The sequence below is a fragment of the Martes martes genome (genome assembly GCF_963455335.1).
Source record: "Martes martes genome assembly, chromosome: 14".
NCBI classification, from domain to species: Eukaryota; Metazoa; Chordata; class Mammalia; order Carnivora; family Mustelidae; genus Martes; species Martes martes.
The window spans coordinates 43112600-43136736 of record NC_137902.1 but is presented as its reverse complement, the minus strand read 5'-3'; the positions used below and the strand labels follow the sequence as shown (position 1 = coordinate 43136736).

Below are 24137 nucleotides of genomic sequence, written 5' to 3'. Positions count from 1 at the left end.
GCTCCACACTGATAATAAACTGAGAGTGCATTGCCTTTCACTGCACCACTGATTCCGCCCTTCCCGGAAGTCCCTTGGAGTACCAACTTTCAGAGACAACAGCCTCAGAGGCAAGAACTTCATTACGCTCTTCTCCGTCATTCTAACTGCTTTTGGAAAGGGGCAAGCAACCACTTTGTTCCCCAAAACAAGGATGCTGGTACTGCAAACATCAAACACAGATGTTATGGGAAAGGAAGCGCTGAAGGAAATCAGGTGTCTGGTGTTTCCTGTGCCAGGGACGAGGAGGGGGAGAGTCCCTGCTGGGTGCTGGGATCTTCAGAAACCCGATTCCTTTTCCATCCCTGGTATAAGTGTGAAGGGCCGAACATTAATCCCCTTCTACAGACAAAGAAACTGAGATTCAGGGAAACAAAGTGACTTGCCCCAAACAAACCCAGGTTACCAATAGCAGAGCCAGGTCCATGTGAGGTCGCTGTGGCTCTGGCTCCAAAGAAGCCTGGGCTCTCCTCTCTGCCCCATTTGGACTTGGGAAGAGGATGGCTGAGGACATTGCTCCCAGTGTCCTTGCCCGCTGATCCCATCCCAGGGCAATGCTGCTGGTGACAGAGTGCTCGGAGCTGGACTTCTCCAGCTTTGCAAACAGAGGTGGCTTATGGAACTGCTGAAACTCTGTGAAATAGACATCACGGGGACCCATACTATCTGTCCTTGGATGGGGCTGCCAGGATATTGGGGACTCCTTGGACTCTGGTTCACCATCCAGGGGCACGCCCAGTGCCTCTCTTTGCATCCACCTCTCACCCCAACAAAGCAGAGCTTGGTCCTCTCAAGAGTCCCAAGTCTTAGCTCCCATGGTCTCATTCACAACCTGTCAGTGCCTTGCCATGCACAGCCTGGACCCCGGCTACAGGGACAACTGCATTATGCACTGTAGCAACTCACAAAGTGCACAGTGAAAACCCAGATCATCTAGGCAGAAAAGGATAATTTCACAGTCTGCTGGTGGGAATGTGGGCTGGCATGATGTTTCTGGAATGGCAATTTGGTGGGGAGATTCATTTTTTAAATGTGCATACACAGCAATTGTACCCCTAGGGATTTATCCTAAGGAATTATTCAGTTTCTGAAAAGATGTTTGTACAAAGATTTTCAGAGTCACTCCATTTAAAATAGCAAGCATTGGAAATAATCTATATGTTCAACACTTCAGAATCAACTGGGTAAATGATGGTATCAAATGATGGAATATTACATCACCGTTACAACGGAGTTTTAAGAGAGCGTTGGTTGCTAAGGGAAACAGCCGTCCACGGTAAACAAGGACCAGCCTGGGTTCTCAACTCCGACCGTATCAATGTGAATCCCAGCTCCAGTGCTTGCTGGCTGTGTGAGCGCAGGCAAGTTGCCTAACATCTCTGTGCTCGGTTCTCCTGGATGCGAAATGGTCTGTACCTCACAGAATTCCAATGAGGATTAAACCCCTCAATACATGGGACGTGCTTCGAGCCTTACCTGGCACACAGTAGAAGCTAAATAAATGGCAACCAGTATTATGCTGCATAGTGAAAAAGCATCTGTTACACTAGAGTATTTGTCTTGGGTATCCTTTTTCAATCATTACATAAAAATAATATTATTGTGTTTAGGAAGAATCAAAACCAAGCACCAAATACCAACAATGGTCATCTGGGGTGAGGCCGTCACAGGTGACCTCTGGCGGTTTCTTTCATTCTGTTGTGTTGCCTGTTTTCTGCAGCTCAGCAAGCATTTCTTCTGTGACTGCAGCTGTCCAAGGGGGAAATTTTAGCAATCTGGTCTCCTTCCCTCAGCACAGCGTAGTGAACAGAGTAGAGTTCTAGACATGGACAAACACAGGGCCACATCCCAGCTCTTCAGTGAACCCGCAATCTTGGGAACTAATAACGGCTTCCTAGAGGACTATGCTGGGTGTGACATTACAGGCCCAATATACCATGTCCAGCAATAGTGAGGGCTCAGTGCAAGCTCCGTGTCCTCCTTTCTGCAGTCCTCACCCTGATTCAGGAGACCAATCTGTCAGCTCTTAAGAGAACATCCTTCTTCCCACCCACTCCCCCTCACCCCCTACCAGTCATTCCTGCACCTTGACCAAGTCATCGACATGCTCTGTGGGAGCGTGTGGGGTATGTGTGTGTGTAAGTGTGCATACATGAGAGTGTGTGTGTGTGTGTGTGTGTATGAACACCACAGCCCATAGGAAAGGAGCAGAGAAGTGAACTCAGGTACCAAGCACCTGGAGAACCACAAAGGGTTTACGATAAGTAGACTATCGGCCAGTAAGGAGCCTGCCTCTCCTGGTCAGAACAATGGATAGGTTGTCCCAAATGACATGCCAATGCAGGGCAGACAATCAGTAGGACTCTCAGAGCTGTTCACAAGCCAACCTCAGGAGACTGGAAGGAACCATGCCACTCAAGGAATGAGTGATCATGACCATTTGTCTGGATCAGCCCCTGGACCAGCAAAAGCAAGCAAACCAGGAAGGTTCCATGGGAGGGGAGAGGGCAACTGAACATTCCCACAATCAGCATTACGCCTGCTCTTCTGAAGTGTCCATGGGGCACACAGTCAATTTGGCTCCTGGCTTCAGACTAGCATGAATAGGATAGAGTTAGATGATGAGATCACACAACAGAAGAGGCGGCAAGGCCATCTTCTGGGGGTGTGTGTGTGTGTGTGTGTACATGAACTCAGGTAAGAGGGCAATGCTATAGGTTTGTCATGGTGGCCCCAGTGATGTTGTCCATTACCTGTATGAGAGGACAGGGATAAGGGAAATGTCTTGAGGCTACAGCAGCATAAAATGGCTCCTGATTGCCAAACATTACACCTGCAAGATGTCTGCAATGATGGCCTGTCCCATCCTGGTATTCCTGTATCCTAGAGTAACATAGTTGTGAGGAGCATGACAAGGGTAAAGAGAATGAATGGCATGTAATTCCTCAGGCTACCAATGTCCTTACTCTTACATTATCTTCTCTTTGATTCCTTAACTTCCTTTATAGAATCTTCAGCTCCATTTCACACGGAGCAAGGCATGTTATGTCGGTGAGAGCAAGGGTCTGGACACAGGCGGGCCAGGCCTTCCCTTAGTGCCCTTGGCCAGCCACCCGAAAGTAAGCCTACATGACCTCATCTACAAGGCAGGAATTGCAAGCCCACCTCACAGGCTCATCACGGGAGCAGACAACATGGAAAGTGTCTGATGCATTGAAGGAACTCAAACAATAAGATACTGTCATCATGATCATGATAATCATCACCAGCATCATCCTTATAGCTTTGAGTTTGGACCCTCATTAAAATGCAAATGCCTTGGGGGAAATAACACTTGAGATCATCCTCAGTCATCAACCTGGTAAATTAGAAGCCCGGGTCACAGTCTTGGTCCAGCCACCAACTCACTATTGATTTGTAAAAATGGAAGATGAGCCGAGATCGTCCTTAAGATCGTCCAGGCTTTAACATCCTGAAAGTCTATGACATAGACCAATGGTTCTCAAAGTGTGTTCCCTGGATCTATAGCATCAACATCACTGGAGAACTTGAAACGAAATATAAATTCTCAGGGTCTATACCAGACCCACTGAAGAAGAGACTCTGGGAATAGAGCCCAACCATCTAATAATTTCTCCAGGCAGTGCTGATGTGTGGTAAAGCTGAGAGATCCCGCGGTATAGACCTCTGTGTCAATTAATTTCTGATCTTCTTTTGAGAGCAGGCTTACAAAGGGGAGAGTATTATGGCTCTAGGGTCTCAGGTCGGGGCCCTAAACAGGAGCGGAAGTTACAGAGTTGAAAGAGCAAGACTACTGAAAACAAACACTAAAGGTAATTTATACTTTATACCTCCTTCCTGCAAAGTACTCTACATGGTGCTTTCCCAGCCATTCTCTTCTTAGAAAGTCCGGGATAAACTTCCACAGCACAAACTGTCAATTTCCCAAGAGGACTGAAGCTCAAAAAGGACCGTGCCCAAGACCACAGAATCAGCTATTGACAGAGACTGGATGTCTCCCCAGGTCACCTTGACTGCAAATGGCCTTCCACTCTCCCACATCAGAAGTTCTACCTCAGGAGCCCTGAAGAGTGGCACAGGGCCACCTGAGCAGCTGTCTCTGTCACCATACTGATTTTTTTTTTCTCTTCTGCAGCCAGATTCTGGCCAAGGTTTTGTTAATGATGTCTGCCTCCAGCACCCAAGCCTATGAAAGCTTTATAGCTGTGTTCCATTTTTGGGCCTCTAATACTCTGGGAGAAATAGTCTTATTTAGTGAATCATGTACTGTCTTCGTGGGAGAAGGTTTCTCACATCTCCAAGGGAGAAGGAGCTGGTTCAGTACAAAGGAGGAAGAAAAGTCCTAACTTAGAAGGATCAATGGCTCCTTCCTCAAAGTCTCAAACTGCATACCATCAGCAAAACCAGTGGCTTCATAAACAACCTTCCCAGCAGGGCAAAGGGACACATTGATTTTCAATGATTTGTCAAAACTTTAAATTGTCCAAGGACCATGATAAACAACAATCTAATCTGAGTTTTTCCATGGGAAAGATTAAGAATGATCTAAAAGAAAGAGTGAACTGGTTCGCTTAGATACAGAATAGATCACAAAGAGGAAAGAATACAGAATGAAAAATGTCATCCGAGAGACTCAAGAATACATGAATTTGGGGCACCTGGGTGGCTCAGTGGGTTAAAGCCTCTGCCTGCGACTCAGGTCATGATGCCAGGGTCCTGGGATCAATCCCCGAGTTGGGCTCTCTGCTCAGCGGGGAGCCTGTTTCCCTTCCTCTCTCTCTGCATGCCTCTCTGCCTACTTGTGATCACTGTCTGTCAAATAAATCAATGAAATCTTTAAAAAACAAAAATAAACAAAAAAAATACATGAATTCAGGCAGCACAGAGGACAAGTATGCAGTTAAACGTCCTATGGAGAAGCACCGAGCTAGGACCATGCAGATACTCCCCGTGTGCACAGGTGCGTGTGTGCACACACACCCACGAAGGAAGGTAAGGCATGTCCTGTTCACTGCCCTAGCATGATGTCTGCAATACAGTTGGTGCTGAATAAATATGCATAAAGTGATTAGTCAAGAACTGATGGCATGAATGCTAGGATCTGGGAAGCCTGGGGTCTTGAATCAAAGCAAGTTGGGCTGGATATATCCTGTACACCCCACCAGGATGGCCCCTCCCCACCCTGTTCACTCCTCCAGAGGCTGACCTTCAGGGACAGCATCAAAGGCCACCCTCGGGCCTCTAAGAGTCACTTTCTAAGATTCAGGAATAAATAAGATATTAATACTAATAAAACAACGATCATAACAATAAACACCCCTTGTTCAAATGCATGTTCTCAAACTGAAGAGGGCATAAGAATCCCTCAGAGGGTGTGTTCAAATACAGATTAGTAATCTCCACCCTGCTCCTCTCCCTCAGTGTCTGATTTGTTAGGTCTAAAGTGGGGCTCGAGAATTTCACTTCTAACATGTTCTGGACGGTGCTGACATTACTGGTCCAACCACCACACTCTGAGAACTACGTTGTTAAAATACACTCTATCAGGCATCGCACCCATCCCTTCACATCACCTCTAAATGTTGTTGTAACTGCGGGGTGCCTGGGTGGCTCAGTGGGTTAAAGCCTCTGCCTTCGGCTCAGGTCATGATCCCAGAGTCCTGGGATCCAGCCCTGCATCGGGGCTCTCCGCTCGGCAGCGAGCCTGCTTCCTCCTCTCTCTCTGCCTGCCTCTCTGCCTACTTGTGTCTGTCAAATAAATAAATAAAATCTTTAAAATAAATAAATAAATAAATAAATTTTGTTGTAACTGCAAGAAGACCCAGGATGATTATTCTTATTTTTCAGAGGAGATAACTTTGTTTGGGGGTTAGTTAAGTTACCAAGGTCTCCCTCTGGCACCAGAGGGATGCAAGAACCAAACCTGGTTCTTGTTAACTCAGATCCTGCACTCTACTCACCACACAAACGCTGCTTTAACTGAGCATTTGACTTCATTGAGACAAAGTTCAAAGGAGACCCATGAAACTAAACCCCTGAGGCCAGGTGGCTTTGCCATCTGCAAGCCACTTCCTCTCACTGTTTCTTTAGCCATAAAAGGTGTTGGGAACTGGCGACTCAGACTGTTGCCTGAAGGAGACAGAAGCAGTAAAATTGTGTGTGATCATAATTAATATTAAAGACAACCCCTAAGAGTGTTGGGAGGCCCTCTCTGTGGGTTTTATGTAGAAGAGTCTCATTCTCCAACCCCATTTACAGCTGAGGTATTCCTTTATGGCCTCTGCTGAAATGTCAGCCCTGAGAGAAAAAGCTCGCACAATAGCCTGAAAGCACTTTGAGGAGCTACAAAAGAGGTCACACTCTGACCAAAGAGATTGAAATGGACTCCCATCCCTCACAGAACAAACTCTGAGCTCCACCTGGCAGGACGTACAGCTTTGTAAAGTCAAAGAATCAGAAAGATTCGCCACCAGAGGGGTCCGGCAGGGGCACTGCCTAATACGAGCCTGTCACATCGCCCAGGGATGCTGAACCCTTACTAGAAAGTGCAGAGATTGCTTCTCATCACTCCCTGTGTAACTAAGCTGTGGTGTGAGATCTGGGCCGTACAGAATGTGTCTGAGACCTCTTCCAGACGAAGGTTCTGGAATACTAGAGATACCAAATTTCTCTGCTCAGAGTTGTCTTTACCAGGCTTCACACCATTTCTGGTTGGTTCCTTTATCTGATCCTTGGAAGGCATGATCTTCAGAGTTTTTACTGTTCTTATTACCATTTCTGATTTAAGTTAATCTATCCCTCATTGTTCTGTCTCTATTTCTGTGTGCGTGTGTGTGTGTGTCTCACACACATACATAAACACATACTAAAAGTTTAAAATGTCAGGTTCAAAGCCAATCTTAATATCTCTACATTGGAAGATAAAGAGATTCCTCATTAGAGCTCTACATCCAGTGAAAACCACTACTTCTACTCAAATAGGGTTTTTTTTTAAAAGATTTTATTTATTTATCCATCAGAGAGACAGCACACAAGCAGCAGGAGCCGCAGGGAGAGGGAGAAGCAAGCTCTCCACTGAGCAAGGAGCTCATTGTGGGACTCGATCCCAGGACCCTGGGATCATGACCTGAGCCAAAAGCAGACGCTAACCGACTGAGCTACCCAGGAGACCTTCAAGTAGGTTTTATATTATTGATGATGATGATGATGGTGATGCTGATGGTGCTGGTAGTAATAGTAGTAATAATAATGAACACGTGGATGGCAGAGAAAGAGTCTGATAATCTTTGAACAAATTGTTCAGCCTTTTTGTGTTTTTGTATTCCTCATTTGCAAAATGGAAATATCACAAAATGACATCAATGGTGAAGATAGAGTACAGAAGCACAATGCCACATGGAATAATTTCTTTATGAAAGCTATTTTCCGCCCTCCCTTTCTCTTTTTGTTTCTGCACAAACAACATTATACCAACAAAATGGAAATAAAAATAAGCTAAACAAAAATTGCCAACAATCTGACTGACACAATAAATCAAAATTGTTTTCATCAGCAATCGCTTCTTGATTTTAATGTAATCAAATAACAAAACAATTCAATTCAAAATGTAAAAACTTAAATCATAAAACCCAAAGCAATAATGCTCAGTGGAACAAATAGAACAGAATCAGCCCACATTTACAGCCAGCACTAAGGTGAAGCATATCAGACCTGGGTACAAAGCAAATTATGGGGCAGAGCAAATCTGAAAAAATAAAATCAGATTTAAGGGGAGTAAACATCCTCCCACTCCTCTAATGAGGAGTTTGAAAATAATCAAAGTTAGCATGATGGCACAGATATTGGTTTAATTCCAGAGCTTACCCTACCAAATTATTAAAATCGCAAAAGAAAGTAATTGAAGAATTCATAACGAGATTTGCTTGGCAATGCTCAAAACCCAAAGCAAAGTAATTTAAGAAGAGAGGCACAGTGGGGGCTTTCCTTGATCTTTGGACTGTATTATCCCAAACCAATCATCATCAAACAGAATTAAGCAGTAGGGCGTTATGAAGGGGCCAACTTACTCAATTGTATGGGAACTTGCTCCAGGAGACTGACTAAGCCCCCCCACCCCTGCCCTCCTGGCCCCTCCTCACCCTTTCTTGACTTCTCCGCAACTGGGTACCAGCAATCCTGCTCGTCTGTGTTGAACAAAGATGCACATGCCCACATTTCTACACACTCTCATTTGTTATTCACTGAGCATTTGTTTGATTTTAAAGAGGATAGAAGCACATGGATGTCCATGTGCTTTGTGGCTATGCCTAGGGCCTGAGGACAGACAGAAGATTAAGACACAGGCCTGACCCTAAGAAGCCTCTGAGTATAGTGGGGGCTGTGTCAGAGTAGGGCACTAAGGATGGGGTGGCATCTGATGAAGCTGTACCCTAGGATACACGGAATGACAAGGGAGCCTCTCGCCCTGCCCCCTGGGCGGGGGTGGTAGGAGGACCTGGTGTTGGGGTGGGGCATGGAGAGGGGAGCTCTGGAAGGGTGAATGCTTCAGCTAAGGTTGGAGGAATACCTAGGAATTAGCCTAGCCAACCAAGAAAGGGAATGATACTCCAAGCAGCAGGTAGCACGGGGACGTATAAAGGAGGGGAGAGGGAAAGGAAGCACTCCGGCTTCCAGAAGAGCCAAAGGAAGGCAGGAGCCGAAGTTTTACTCTGATCATGCCTCTCCCTCCATTTCTGCAACGTGCCACAAATAATGACACAGGAGCTGGAGTGAGAAAGGTACTGAGCTCAAACCCTGGGTGTCAAACTGACTTCAAGATTGATCTCCAGGTCCCTTGTCCTCCTTGAACTTCAGTTTCCTCATTAATAAACAGGTTGTGTTAAAGCATACCTGAGCTAAAGCGTGGCAGAAGCCCAACACCGCACCTGAGCCGTCCTAGGTCTCTCTAATGGTAGCCATCATGTTATATTGATCTCCTGATTATCCAAACATGGCCCCAGGCTCCCGTGGAAAGAAGGAAAGCCATGGATAAAGTAAGAAAGGAAACAAAAATCCTGGGTTCTGGGATCCGGCTTCCTGTTCAGCGGGAGGCCTGCTTCTCCTTCTCCCACTCCCCCTGCTTGTGTTCCCTCTCTTTCTATGTCAAATAAATAAATAAATAAATAAATAAAATCTTTAATTTAAAAAAAACTAAATAAATAAAAATTATATATATACATATATACTCATATATACATATATACACATATATATGTACATATATATACATATATGTGTATGTATACACGCACACACACACACATACATGTTTGAGAAAACTTAGAAATGGTCCAAATGACAATGAAGAAGAAAATAAGTAAATTATTTTACATTGATTTGATGAAATATTAGTTAGCCACTAAAATAATTTATGCATTTTTATAATAGTACTAGAAAAATACACGATAAAATATCTTTTCTATAACATCGCAATTCTATAAATTCTTTGTAGAGATTCAAAAAAGACTAGACATAAATATACACAAGAATCCCTGGAGCCTTATTTAGGTGATGAAAAGAAGTTTGGCTGGTTCTTTTCTGCTTATTTTCTTAGGACTATTTCAAGCTTTTCTTAATGGTGATATATTACACTTAAATTATACATGTATAACCTAAGATTTCCTCTTAAAAGCTCTTATTACTTTAAACATTGGCATGGATTGGGAATATTTAACCTTAAAGCACTTGAAGTTAGGTTGGGCCACACAGTTAAAGCATGCGAATGAAGATGGTTCAGGTATATTGTTACATGGCCAAGACACTCAGAATTAAGCCCAAGACCCCAGAGAGGGTTCTGCAGACAGCAACGGTTCAGCAGGGAAAGCCTACCTTCACTTTCCTATGAGAAATTATACATTCAATAGAAATAAAAATGGGTTTTGTTTGCATGCATGCCATTCAACTGTCTTTTTTTTTTTTTTTTTTTTTTTGCCGCTCTGGTTTCCTTTATTTTTCTCTGTATTTGATTTCCTGCTTGCCAGTTTTCTCTCACCTTTTCACCCTTGTATCCTCAAAACTGAAAAGGAATTGAGGCATTTGGATTGTAAATGTGCACTCAACAGAAGTACCTTAAGAAGTTTTCCTCAACCTCACTAGACAGAATAAATACCCACTCTCTGTCTCTATAACCTCTTCCCACATTAAATCACAGCCATTTGCTCCCCTCCAGAACTCAACAGGGACACCGTAAAGAAAAAGACTAAGTCTGACACTTTATATAAGTCTTGAGCTTAATGATTATAAAAATACAACACATAAAAACCCATGGGATTCAGCTAAAACAGTGCACAGAAGCAAATTTATAGCTTTAAATGTTTATGTCAGGAAAGAGTAAAATCCAATGGTCTAAGTTTCAAAATTTAGAAGCAAGAAGTAAGAGCAAATTAAAACCAACGTGAACAGGAGAAAAAAATTTAACAACAAAAAAAATCTGAAATCAATAAACTATATAACACAGGAAAATCAATAAAGTCAAAAGTTGGTGTTTTGAAAGGAAATTGATTATTGGACTAATAGATTGTGGATTAGAAGACTCAATACTGTGAAGATATCAATTTTCCCCCAAATGACCTATAGATTCAGTGTAATAGCTATCGAAATCTCAAGGATTTTTTAAGAAATTTGACAACATGATTCTAAGATTCAAATGGAAATGACCTAGAATTGCCCAAATACTCTTGTAAGAGAAAAACAAAGTTGGAGGACTTACACTACCTGATTTAAGGAATTAGAATTATTATAAAGCTACAGTGATCAAGACACTTTTATACTGGCATAAGAATAGATATATAGATCAATGGAACAGAATAAAGAATCCAGAAATAGACCAAAAAATATACGGCCAGCTAATTTTCAATCAACACATCTATTCTCTTTGTTAAGTAAACACATTTTTATTTTTCATCTTTTTAATAAATGATGCTAGATCAATTGGATATATGTATGGGGGGAGAAGAACATGGACCACTTCTTTAGTCCATATACAAAAACTAATTTGATATGCAACATAAATACAAACAAAAATAGATGACATAAATGTAAAAACCTTCCAGAAGAAAATGTGCAACTTTAAGGTAGGAAACTTTCTTACATAGGACACAAATAGCATTAAAACCGTAAAAGAAAAAAAACCCTGGTACATGGGGTTTTATCAAAATCTAAAAATTCTACTCTTTAAAAAAACACCATTAAGAAAATGAATGGGCAAATTACCGACTGGAAATTATAACTGCGGTACTTCTATTTGATCAAGGACTTATATCTAGAATATATTGAAAACTCATCTAAATCTATAATGAAAAGCTGCAGTGCCCAGTAAAAATTAACAAAAGACTTGAGCGCACACTGCTTGAGAGAGGCTATGTGAAACTAATGACGTACTATATGTTGGCTAATTGAATTTAAATTAAAAAAAAGAGAGAGAGAGAGGCTATGCAGATGGCCAATAAGCACATGAAAGAGTACTAGCCATCATTAGCCACCAAAAGAGTGCCAATTAAAAAATGGGATATCCTTCACCATGTCCTCATTTTTGCCATAAGCATCTTTGCTGAAAGCATTTCCACCGCATAGCTAATTGGCTATAAGGGAATTTTGCTGTAAAATTTAAAATAATGAAAAAGAAAAGAGGGACATTAAAAAGGACATAATGAAACATGAAAAAATTAATAAAATTAATTTCTTCCTTCATTAAGACAGATATCGGTTTTCCAAATACTAGGATGCATATTTGTAATTGAGCTTTGCACTGCATGATGAGAGCCTTCTACACTATTGTTCCTTCTTGGCAGAGTCTCACATGTCCACTGACAGATGCTCCAAAGTTCTATGGAAAATGTGGAAGAAATGCTAAGGCTGTAATGCATTTGTAACTGAGCTTTGTGATCACTGTAACTGATCTGTCATCATTTTCTAGTGTAGTCTAGAGCGCAATCTGGCTTTACACTCCCTTATTTCACACTTCCAGTAAGTTTCATCACTATTTTCCATCAAGTCAACATACGGATTTATCATCATACACTATTTTAAGACCATTATCTCTACATGTTACTGTATAGACCATTATGAGGGCTAGCTGAGATTTATATAGATCATTATGAGGGCTAGCTAAGATTTATATAATATAAAAAAGGAAAAATTTTCAATGGAGAAGTGAAACCAGACTGTCCACCAGCTATTTTAACTTTTATGGCAAAACTGCCCAACGGCCAATTCGTTATGTGGCGAAAAGGTTTGCAATGAAAATGCTTGCAGCAAGATGTCTGTGGCAAAACTACCTAGAACCATCCTTCACATCCACCAAATTGTCTACAGTCAAAAACACTATAACACTAAATGTTGGTTAGGATGTTCAGCAACTGGAGCTTACAAGTATGTAAGTCAGGTATTACCAGTGGGAGTATAAAATAGAGTTGGAGGTACCTGGGGCATTCCTTGTAGAGGTAAACACACATCTACCCCATGATCCAGGAATTCCACTCTTCTATATTTGGTAAAGAAAAGTGTAAACATATCTCCGCAAAAGATTTTGTATAAAAATGATCATAGTCGGGGCACCAGGGTGGCTCAGTGGGTTAAGCCTCTGCCTTCGGCTCATGTCATGATCTCCGGGTCTTGGGATCGAGCCCCACATCAGGCTCCCTGCTCAGTGGGGAGCCTGCTTTCTCCTCTCTCTCTGCCTGCCTCTCCGCCTATTTGTGATCTCTGTCTGTCAAATAAATAAGTAAAATCTTTAAAAAAAAAAAAAAAAAAAAAGATCATACACTCTCACTCCTATTAGCCCCAAATTGGCAACAGCTGAATGTATGTCAGCTGGAAAGTGGATAAAGACACTGAGATTTATTCATGCAATGGAATGCTACTCAAAAGGAAGAAAGAAAAAGAAGTACTGATATCCACAACTTAAATCCCATTGGTGTTCCACTGGGTGAAAGAAACAGAACACAAATATATACATTTTATATTATTCCACTTACATGAATTACAAGAACAGGTCAACTTAATCTGTGTTACTAGAAAGCTGTAAGTGGTTGCTTCTCGGGGTAGGGAGAAGTATCCAGAAAGTGACATGAGAAAACTTTCCAAAATGATGAACAGTTTCTATAGCTTGTTTTAGGTGTTGATTTCACAGTTGTAGATAATTGTCTAAACCCATGAAACAAACACTTAATACATGTGAATTTCATTTTCTGTCAGTTACGCTTCATGAAAGGATTATGTACTATTTGTCTTTATTTATTTTCTATCTTCATTTCCTAATAAATAGTAGGTGCTGAGGCAGTTTGCTGATGTCTACCAAAAGACAACCTCATGTTACCATACTGGACACTGTCTGCTTAATGCATTGGTAAGCTCACAACTAATCTGGGAAGGCCCTTCTCAGACTCACAGATAGCTCAGAGAGGTGAATTCACTTGACCGAAGACAAGCCACAGATTAAATTAAGTCAAAAGTGAAACTTCAATTCACATCTCCAAACTCCTAGGCATTAAGCTATTCAAACTACCTTTCTTGAATGGATGAGTAAGTAAATAAGTGAACATATAAAGAGAAGAGACTTTCCAACTTGACAAATGGATACAGTGCTTTTGAGCAAGTAGAAAAGATATAGAGATGAATAGTTATCCAATGTGAGTATCTCAGAAGGAAAGAGGCATATGGAATCTCTGGCCTGCATTGACTCAGAAGCAGAGAAAGAACAAAATACGTGCCTATAAGGCCCATGGCCGCTGCCAAAAGAATGTCGCTCCTTTCCTCTGCACAGGGCTGCCTAGTTTGTACCAGTCTCTTTTCCAGGGGGCCCAGACCCACATCAACATTCCTTTTGATCAACCTCACCAAATCTTCCTGATCATTGCATGCAGCATCCCCCAAATGCAAAGGACTACCATTCCACAGAAGCTTCTTCCCTCTCCTCAGTAGGAACATACAGTAGGCCATGAAACCAGGATACTTCCTCACCATGCTCCTCCCAGATGAAGAGTATTGTTGGGGACCAACGTTCCTTGTCCTCCTATGGCAGGCTACAGTCCTTCTGGGGAACCCAAGAAGGACCTACCAGCCTCAGGGTATGGTCCCCAACCCTATCCTTTTCTGCCACACAGTACAGTCCCTGACATTCCGCAGAGGGTGCATGCAAAGGAAATAACCCTTGCCATAGAGCAGAGTGCAAGGGAAGGGACAAAACGCAGGGGCTGTTGGGTGATGCCCAATCTGGTCCAGGGCAAGCATTAGATCAGTGTGGAAATAAATAAGATTTGTGGGCCTGCTTTCTTCCTGCATTTGCATTCACACTTTATGACCTCAGCGATATTTACTGAGTGGAAAAAACCACCTTCTGTTAGGACTGCTGGACTCAAAAGCTACTTCCCTCTGAAAAATACTGTTTCTAAACAGTTCTAAAACAAGCTACTTGTCTATTTATTCAAAGAGCTCAATGAGCTGCGAAGATTGACATTTGAACTATTAACATTGTATTCTAGTTGACAATGTTATTAAACATTAGGTCTGATTTATGGAAAGGCTTAATAAATAGGCAGGCTAGGTCAGCCCCAGCACTGCACCGAAATTGGGTTACACTGGATATTACTTGATAGTGTTGATCAAACTCAAGAAAAAAAATTCCACCAACAACATTAAAGTCTGATTTCATGTGACTAAGTTATTATCATAAAAATCTGAGCCACTTGCTAGCCCAGTTCTGCATCTCAAAATTTCTTTGATATTTTCAGTAGTTTGGAAACCAAAAAATAAAATCAGACTTAAGAAACCTTTGCTAGGGCATGGAAGGGCAGGTAAGGTTTTTAAAAATGGGCTCGGGTACGCGTCTCATTACTCCGGTGTAAAAGAGGGAGGGAAATAAAAACACAAGTAAAGAGTATGCAAGGGGCAGAGGTACCGTGAGGCACAGAAATGGGAGTGTTACCCCGTGCGAAGAGGCAAGGTGGGAATGAGCTTTGGCCCGGACTGTGCCATGACTTACTCAGGTCCGTGTGACCTTGAGCAAGCCTCTTCATTTCTCTGAGCCTCAGGTGCCATTTCTACATGATGTAGATGATGATGATCAAGAGATTTGTTTAGGATGAAAAGAATAATATATGTCTATCACCTGGCCCAGTGCCTGAAACACAGAGACTGCTCAACAGATTTCTGGGGGGGTCTAGGCCAGGCCAGGAGCACAGCTGGGTCCCAGCGTAGTGAGGGAGAAGTCCTGGGCCACTAGAGTTAGACCTGAACAGGACAAGAAAGGGCAGTGGGTAGGCAGAACCTGTAAGCTACTGGATGGTACAAAGCTAAGATGATACAGTACTAGACATGCCAATGTGCAACTCGGTGGCCTGGAGCTAAGTAATGTGTTACTGCATGTGTCTATGGGCTGTTAGATGATGCAGGACTAAGAGGCAGACTCCTTACTTGATGTGCTTATGCACTCTTGGATGGTAGAGAGCCAGACGATGAGCAACTGGATAGGTGTATGTGCCTTTAGATGATACGGACCTAGGGGCAAGATCCCTGGCCCACCCACTGCTCTGGACCAGGGGTCCTGAAATTTGTTCTAAAAGGGCCATGTAATATATACTACTCAACACTGCTGAAGTAGTAGGAAAGACACCATAGACAGTATGTAAATGAAAGTGTGTGTCTGTGTCCCAATAAAACTTTATTTACAAAAACAGACCATGCGCCAGATTTAGCCCATGGACCATATTCGCCAATACTTAGTCTACTCTTTCGTCATGGCTGACAGGAGCAGGTGGCTGAGAGAAAGGAAGGCAGCCTCTTTCCTCTTTCTGAGGACCAGCATGGTTTCTTTCTCAAGAGAAGGCTATGAAGAGACGAGCCTGCAAGGGACCCCAGAGTTACTTCCCTTACCCCTCCCGTCAAGGGATCCATGGAGGGTAACCTGCTAACTGGTGGCACCAACTATAGCTCAGATTTACGTGTCTCTGCTCAGGCAGACAGCAAACAGATGACTCATTTAGGGACAACCCACTATTTATTGAGACTTACTGGGTGCCAGGCAGGTCTGTTGTAAAAACTGGATGTTGTGGGCTCTTAATAAATAAATAAAACTTCCTTTGTCTCATGAATTCCTTCCTGTTCTCCTCACCAGAGCCCAGAAAGGGCTGCCCCCTCCTTGTCTGAGGGGCCACTAGAATGAAGGCATGGGTCACAGAGGTGGGACAACCATGACATAATCCCTTTCCCTAGTTCTGAGACTGTGGAAAAGTAGTCACCTCTTGCTAAGCAATTTCCCACCTAAATTGGTTTCAAGTCATTAAAAGCTGCAGCACTCCCTAGGAAAACATAACAGCTCTCTGAGGTTACCCTCTACACCAAGCTCCTTGACTTCAGGACCAATTAGACATTGCTCCACTACCAAGCACTCTCCAGAAATGGAGCCAGAGTCACCAAAGAGTAACTGGAAATTAGAAGTGAGGTCATCCTCCCCTTGCTAAGGAAGCTTCCAGCAACGCCCCTTGGGGGCGCCCCTCCTCACCTTTGCTGAGCTGCCCGCACTGCTTAAGCATTTATGGGCAGGAGCTCCCCCCAACCCCCACACAGGCGCATGAAGAGGATCTGAGAGTAAATCTGAGCTCTCCTTCCAGTAAAAAAATGCAGCACACTCCATTTTCTGACAATACCATAAACTCACTTTTATGACAGTAGTTATAAAACCCTTAACATTTGTCTAGTGCTGGCAGTCAGTTTTTTTCTTAGAGATCCAAATGCAAGAGGGAGATTTGTGACCCCAAAGCTGGTTTGGGGTTTATAAAATGAAGGTGTCATAAAAGTAACACATCCTATGTACTGAAAAAGAGATTAGATTCTGCACCCCGAAGCTTTAGGCATTTCTAAGGACTTCTTTCTTTTGCATCTTCCACTACTTACCCTTTTTTACATGGTTTTCATCATATCGCCAGAGGGTGAATGATTTCTAATGTGCCAGCAACGGACGAGGGCTAAGTAGGATGACGAGGAGATATTTCCCCAATGACCCATCTCTAGATTTATCACCCTCCAGAGGGCTCCGTGGTGGTGTCTGTTCTCTTATGGTACATCAGGAGCAAGACAAAGCAGGCACATGGGAGCTTGTAAGGACAAAGAGGGCCTTGTGTCTGTGGCAGCCAAACCCTGCCTGGCTTGGTCGGGACTTACTTATTTGGAAGAGCAGGTAAGTGCACTAAGTGGGATTCATCACAACCCTGGGTTCTGGACACCCATCCTTTTGTCCAGGAATGGCCCTCTTTTTAATTAACTCATTAGTTATTTATTACAATGAGAAATGAAAAAAAGAATTTAGACCCTGTGAATCTAAAGCTAGCACTGACCTTGACTTACATTCGACTGTTTGCTTCTCTCCTCCCCGTTGCTCTGCCTCTCCCATCTGCATTAACCACTATCGTGAATTTTGTATTTCATCCTTACTTTGGCTGTGTGCATGCATGTGTTTCATACATTTTAAATGGGTCCTAAGTAGTATGTTGTTTTCTATTAGTTGACCCATATAAAACTGCCTTTGATGCTTTTTCAGATTCCATGTTATTCTGCTAAGATTCATTTGTGCTATTACATGAAGCTGTAGGCCACTCATTTCGTTGCAGGTCATATTTTTTTCACCTTGTTAAGGCTCATTGGGATTGTTTCCAGGGTTCTGACTTTATAAGCGATACTACCCTGACCTTTCTCACTTCTGAAGTGCATGCAGGAGTTTCCTTTGGGTAGATATTCAGAGTGGCCTCGCTGGGTCATAGGGTATATGAATGTTACATTTTATAAGAGAAGAGTGTACTCATTTCCAAAGTGGTTGTACTGGGTACACTCCCACCTGCAATTAACCACCTGTTACTCGCGTCCTCTCCACCACCTCTCATTTTATGCCAGTCTAATTGGTGTAAAATGATATATCTTTATGGTCTTGATTTGCATATCCTACATCACTAATGATTTTGAACATCTCTTCCTATGATATCTTCTATGAAAGGCCTGTGCAAGTCTTTTGCTCATTTTCCTGTTGAATTGTTTGAATTTTTCTTATAGATTTATAAAAATTCTTCCCATAATCTTGATATTAATCTTATCTTGGTTATAACGCACTGTAAATATCCCCTCCCAGTATGTGACTTGTCTTTTTTTTTTCTTTAAACTGTCTTACAATGAACAGAAGTTTAATAAAGTCAAAAGTAGCCATCTTTTCCTTTATTAGAAGAACTCTTCATAGCACTGTTGCACTGAATCATAACAAGAATCCCATGTGGATGGGAGTATCTGCTCTCTATGAGCGACAAAGAAAGCAGAGAGCGGAAACTCAAAACCCATTTGACCCAGGCCTTACGTTCGTAAAATGCCTCAAGGCAACTTTATATTCATTATCACCTACAGCCACAAAGATTCACTGTCAGGGATGGAAGAAGACCCAGCAGCTGGAGGCTAGAGCGCCATCTTTTGTAATTCACTAAAACAAAGAGATTTTAATAAATCTTGTCAGGACAGGAATAATGCATTTATATTGCGTTCTGTTATTTTTGTTATCACTTGGTTGTGGTATCAACCGTAACGTGTACATCCGAGGGCTTTAAGTTTCTAAGGAGACCCCCAATGGACATCTCTCAACTCTGAGAGGTTCCAGACAGGAGGAGTGGTGTGCTCAAATTTACACAGCTGGCGAGTGTGGCGCTGGGATTCACGCCCACACGTGTCAGGCTTCGGAGCCCAGACACTTCCTGCGGCTCAGTGCAGCTAAACAGCAAGGAGAGGCCATCCTGAGCTAACTGCTCTGTGAGAACAGAAGGGGAGGGAAGAGATGCTGAGGCAGGCTGGACTGCCTGTCTGCTCAGAGAGCACATCTTTCTCACACCATTCACTGGGGACCTGAGGGACAGCAGCTACCACAGATAAGGGTCACTGGGCAGGACGCCACCACCAGTAGCTTCCTTATATGACACTTGCCTTCACCCCATCATCTTCCTCCTCCTTTAAGGGCTCTGCAAGCACAAGGTGGATAAATGCCAAACACAGCTTGGAACCCCAGGCGTCAGACCCTAACTAGGAGTGTGACCCCATGTCTCTGATCCTCATCTGTATAATGGGATAGTGATGATTAATTCAGGTCACTGTGGGCAATTCAGTGAAATAAATGAGCAAAGTCTAACCGACCGTTGAAGCATGCGATGGGTTTTCTGCCTCCTCCTTCTCTCTGGCCCTGGCTTCCTCTCACCCTGCGCTCCTTCAGGGTCCCTCACTGTGGACTCCATCCTGGGGTTGCTGCCCTTCCCACCACCCCTTAAGCACACCGCTCTGCTGAAGCACAGTCTCACATATACGCCAGGTCAACTGACCAGCCCTTGCTCTGGACATTCCGCCCCTTATGTGTGGTCTTCCCCATTCTAACCCCTGGTTGCCCACTCTTCAACCTTGTCCCCATAGTCCCTCCACCTCTCACCTGCTCCTCTGCTTCTGCTTTGGCTGAGTGTTTTCACTTGGGATGGCAGGTCCCTCTGAACCTCCATACCACGAGCCCATGAGGAGGGAGGTCCATGCCTCAGGCTTAATCTGCCTGCTCTTCACTGACCCTTTGGAAACTTAGAAGATACCTAATGAGCAGCTCTCTGCTTCTGTTGCCAAGAATGGGCATCTTACCTAAAGAACGTGTACATCTCCTATGGACACTCACAGGCCTGTGAGAAATTTCTGTCCAACTGGCTGAAGACGGATCACCCTGCAGGTGACAGGGTGACTCAAAGGAGATGCTCTGGGAAGGTGTCCCCTACCTTGGAGATGACAGTGCCCACAGTCGGTCACAGTGCACACACGGCCAGGTGGCCACCTCCCGCCTACCTTCCTGATGCCTTCCGAAGGGCTGGACACACAGTTGTCGGCCCCTCCGTTCTTGCTGATGGTCCGCCAGAGCTCAGCAAACGTGCTGTCTTGTTCCAGGGGGTTGGTGCCCTTGGCTCGGAAGTACTCGTACACAGCAGAGTCCCGGACAGTGCCGTAAGATATATCAATTTGTTTGGAGAGGTCCTGGAACGTCCTGAAAATGCAAAAGGACAGTGAAACATGGGTACCTGATGCCACTGCAGGGATATAAATGGGCTGCAAGGTTCTCCTGAGGACCAAGCCCAGCTGTGGCCCACTCTCTCCATTCTGCACTCCAAACCCCAAGTAGCTCCAGTTCCTCGGCCCAGACTGTAACTTGCCAGGGCCTAATCCTAACACAGGTATATTTCCTCAGTGTAGATTAATTCAATAAGATTACCAAACACCTAAAATCAGCTCCTGTGCTGAGGTCAAGGGACAAAAGGATCTGTAAGACAGCATTCCTGCCCTCAGGGGGCTTATAGTCTAGCCACAGACACATACAGACAATCACAGTATAAGAGAGCAACACGGGCGGCTGGACACTAGAAGTCTCCAACTCCAACGCCTACAGCACCGGAAGGAAACACATGTTGGTAAGATTGATGACAGTGTCTAGTCTCTGCCACTTAGAACTGGCATGGGCAGAGACACGCCAGGTTATTCTCGTGAAGAGGCGGGTCTCCTCCAAAGTTTGTGGCTCTTCTAGATTTCTTCTAGATTTCGACCCAATTGCTGCATTTTGAGCACCTCCCCCTCAGTCTGTCTTCCAATAAAGAAATCTGTGTTTTTAAATGAAGTGACTTGATTTTTAGGTGTGGGCAATTATTAAAAGATGGTAAAGATAAAACAAAGCACTTCTGAAAGCCCGGGGTTGGTTTTATGCAAAGGAGAAGCAGGTAGCTCAAGCTACGTGCATGTTGGAGGGAGGAAGCACATCCAGAAGGCTCCCCAGCAGATGTCTGAGCTTGGGGTGGGGGCACTAGTCACACTGGGAAGGACCACTTGGCACAAAGCCCTCACCTGCCTTTAGCGGGCACCACCTGGTTCACTGTGCTGAGAGGATGTTACATACATAATCAAATGGCAAAAAGAACAAAAATTCCCCAAATGCTCAGTGGTGAGCCAGGCTCTCTCTGTCCAGGCTCCAACTTAATCACTCTTTATTTCTCTTCTGGAAATCTCTTTCTCCTTTGTACCAACCAGGATCATCATCTCCACCTTTCCCTCAGTCACCCTTTCCAGGAGATCCAATCTTCTCAACCTGATCTACACAACCCTCCATCCTCTGGTCTCATCTCCAGCTACTGCTTCTGTCTCCACGCAGCCCCAAAGCCAAGGCTGAAATGAGAAATCCCACATAGTCCCCCCTCTATAGCACCAGGCCATGGTGCTTCCTCTGACTGGAACCCTTTATCTCACTTATCTACTTGATGTTCTTCTGCAAACACCCAGAAGATCTCGGTGCTCCCCTTCCCCACGCAAAGCCATGGCCATCGCTTTCCTCCCCGTGCCATCTATGCCCTGCGTGGTTTCTATGGCAGCATAATAGCACTGTGATTTCCGAGCAAAGCATACCAGGGTGAGCAGAAGCTGCATCTCTGGAGTCCAACCACCTGCCTTACGTCGCAGCTCCCCCATCGCTGACAGTGCAGGACTGGCAGGTTAGCTAAACTCTCCGTGCTTCAATTTCCGAATCTCTTAGGGCAAGAAGCAAAGCCTGTGGTAGGGGGCTACTGTTATGACTAACCGAGGGGATGTGTGTTAAGCAGCTGACTCAAACTCAGGGGCCAGTCACCAGGAACAATTATTCTGCACAGCAGACTGTAAGAAGCTGGAGAGCTGGACCCAAGGTTACTTCCGGTTTGCATCGTGGTGCGGGACCCAGGGCTGATGGCAGTCTTCGCAGCGCGCTCCTGGAAGAACCAGTGATGGCTGCTTCCTCCTGCTTTGGAGAGACACTCCGTGGAGTTCCTTTAGGCCCTGCTACATGGCCCAGAAACGGAGCTCAGTATTTGTTTCAATACATTACAGATGAAAGGAAACATAAAATAACAAATTCGATGAAGAAATCTTTCTAATTATTGTTCATTATTTATATCTAATTGAAGCAAGATGTTCCTTTGCTTGAAGGGCCCCAAGGGTTGTAACTCTGTCGTAATTTGCCTGTAATGAAAGGCGGGGGGATCTTTTTTCCCCACGTTTTTTATTTTTCTCATGGTAATACAAACAAACACGAGGCTTTGATGAATGGGAAACATCAGGATGAATTACACAGTTGAGTCTAAACACTGAACTGTTCTAAATTACTGCAGTTTCCATGAGTCTGGCTTGAATGCCTAACTGCCAAGGAGCTCAGCACTACTGTTCCATCCCCACATTTGAAATGGAGAGTTCCTCTCTCCCCCTAGTAGTTATTCATGACGGTGCCCCTGGCCAGAGGCTCAGGGATCATCTCTGGATGACAAGTAGGCAGCCCGAATGTTTATGGCTTTATGTCCAAGTCTGTCCCAGTAGACCTCATTGTTCCCGCCCCCCAACACCACCTCCGTTCGCTGGGCCGGCCTCACGGCTCAGCCCCACGGCCTCCATATATCACCCCGCAAAGCCACGAGTCATTGCAGAGGGATCTCTCCCATCTCAGACACACACATCCTCTTTCAAGGAAAGCTTGCAAGCTCACTAACATGCCTGGCACACACTAGGTACCACCATCGTATCTGAGAGTAGATAATGCTATCAAAGGACTTGGAGGTTCAGGCAGGAGGACCCAACTATTCATATGCCAAAGCCATCATCTCCTTGGGGCACTCATTCTCTCATCAGAGGGTACAGTTTTGGAAGGGACACCGGTGGAGGAATAAAGGGGACGAGGAGAGGCCAGCCAGCCAGGCTCCAAGCCAACTCTGGCAGGCAGGGGAAGACAGATGCGCACACCAGATAGGACACCTGTCTGAACAAGCCAGAGATGCTTAGCTTGGAGAAGGCAGCACCAGCACACTTAAGTTAGCATGTTTCTCCAATTAATCTCTTCAGCAGCAAGTGCTAGGAAGCATCCACTCACCCCCACCACAGAGAGATGCAGATCTGTCTGTGACAGGGGCTATCTCTATAAACCTCCACCAAACAAGCTGCCCCTGGCTGAGGTCATTCAACCAGTTAGTGGTTCCATCAACAGCTCCATTGAGCAGTCACTTGGTAAGAGAGCAAGGAATGAATGGTGGGCATCCTCGAGGGGTTCATGGGGGGGTGGTGGATGGTCAGAGAAGTAAACCAACAGTAACGAAACAACGTGAGCAAACTGCAGGAGAGCTCTGCCTGGGGGATCCTGGAAGCATGGGGGAGGGGCAGTGGGCTAGGGCCAGAGCTATGGAAGCGCTTTGTAGAAGAGGAAATGTTAAGCGGAGCTGTGAAGGATGGGTGGAGGGAGCTGGATGGAGAATCAAGGGGGAAGACGTTCCAGCAAGACAAGATATTACCCAAGAAGGCACTGGGGGTCCCTCTAGGACACACACCATGGGGCACTTCATATCAGCTCAAATGATGGAGGTTTTTGAATCATAGAGGCATGGGTGTGAATCCTGCCTGTGAATACCTTCACTGTACGAGGCAGACCTGTAGTTCTCAAAGAATGGTCCTCAGAGTCCCACCATCAGCATCCCCCAGGACCCTCGAAGAAATGTAGATTCCTGGGCCACCCCAGAACTACTGAGCCAGAAACTTTGGGGGTCACTTAGCAATCTGCGCTTTCACAGCCCTCCAGGGGATCGTGATGTGCATGCAGGTTTCAGAACCACCAACTGAAGCCTTAGTTTTCTTAACTCAGAACTTTCTCACAGGTGTCATGAAGATTAAGGATCACAGTATGTCCGGCACAGAGGCAATGTTTAAAGATGCTAGCCTTTCTGTTAGGCTGCCAATAAAGAGTTCAAATGGTCGAAGAAGAGAACGGTGTAAAGGAGTCATCAGTGATGGGGTGGTGATGGTCATGCTTGGATAGAAGCAACCAAGGACAAGCAGCTTCTCTAGACTTTCCTAGACTCATGAGATTGAAGCCTGTCTTGGCATCTGCCCAAATGCATCCCCAGTAGGGAGCCTGTTTCTTGTTTCCATATTGTTGTCAAGGTACATGCAAATGCCTCTTCATCGGCATGCAAGGGGTCACCTTGTGAACAGTACAT

General features: G+C 44.4%; 1 protein-coding gene across 1 annotated transcript in view; it reads right to left on the bottom strand.

The window, feature by feature from the left end:
• The window catches only part of GRID1 (glutamate ionotropic receptor delta type subunit 1), a gene marked incomplete at its 5' end in the record, with an annotated part of 686402 nt that overhangs the window by 21290 nt on the left and 640975 nt on the right, over nt 1-24137 (bottom strand). Inside the window, one exon of the mRNA XM_080823657.1 lies at nt 19936-20131. Within this exon, the coding sequence (XP_080679783.1) occupies nt 19936-20131 (196 nt within the window). The remainder of the gene's footprint in view (nt 1-19935; nt 20132-24137) is intronic.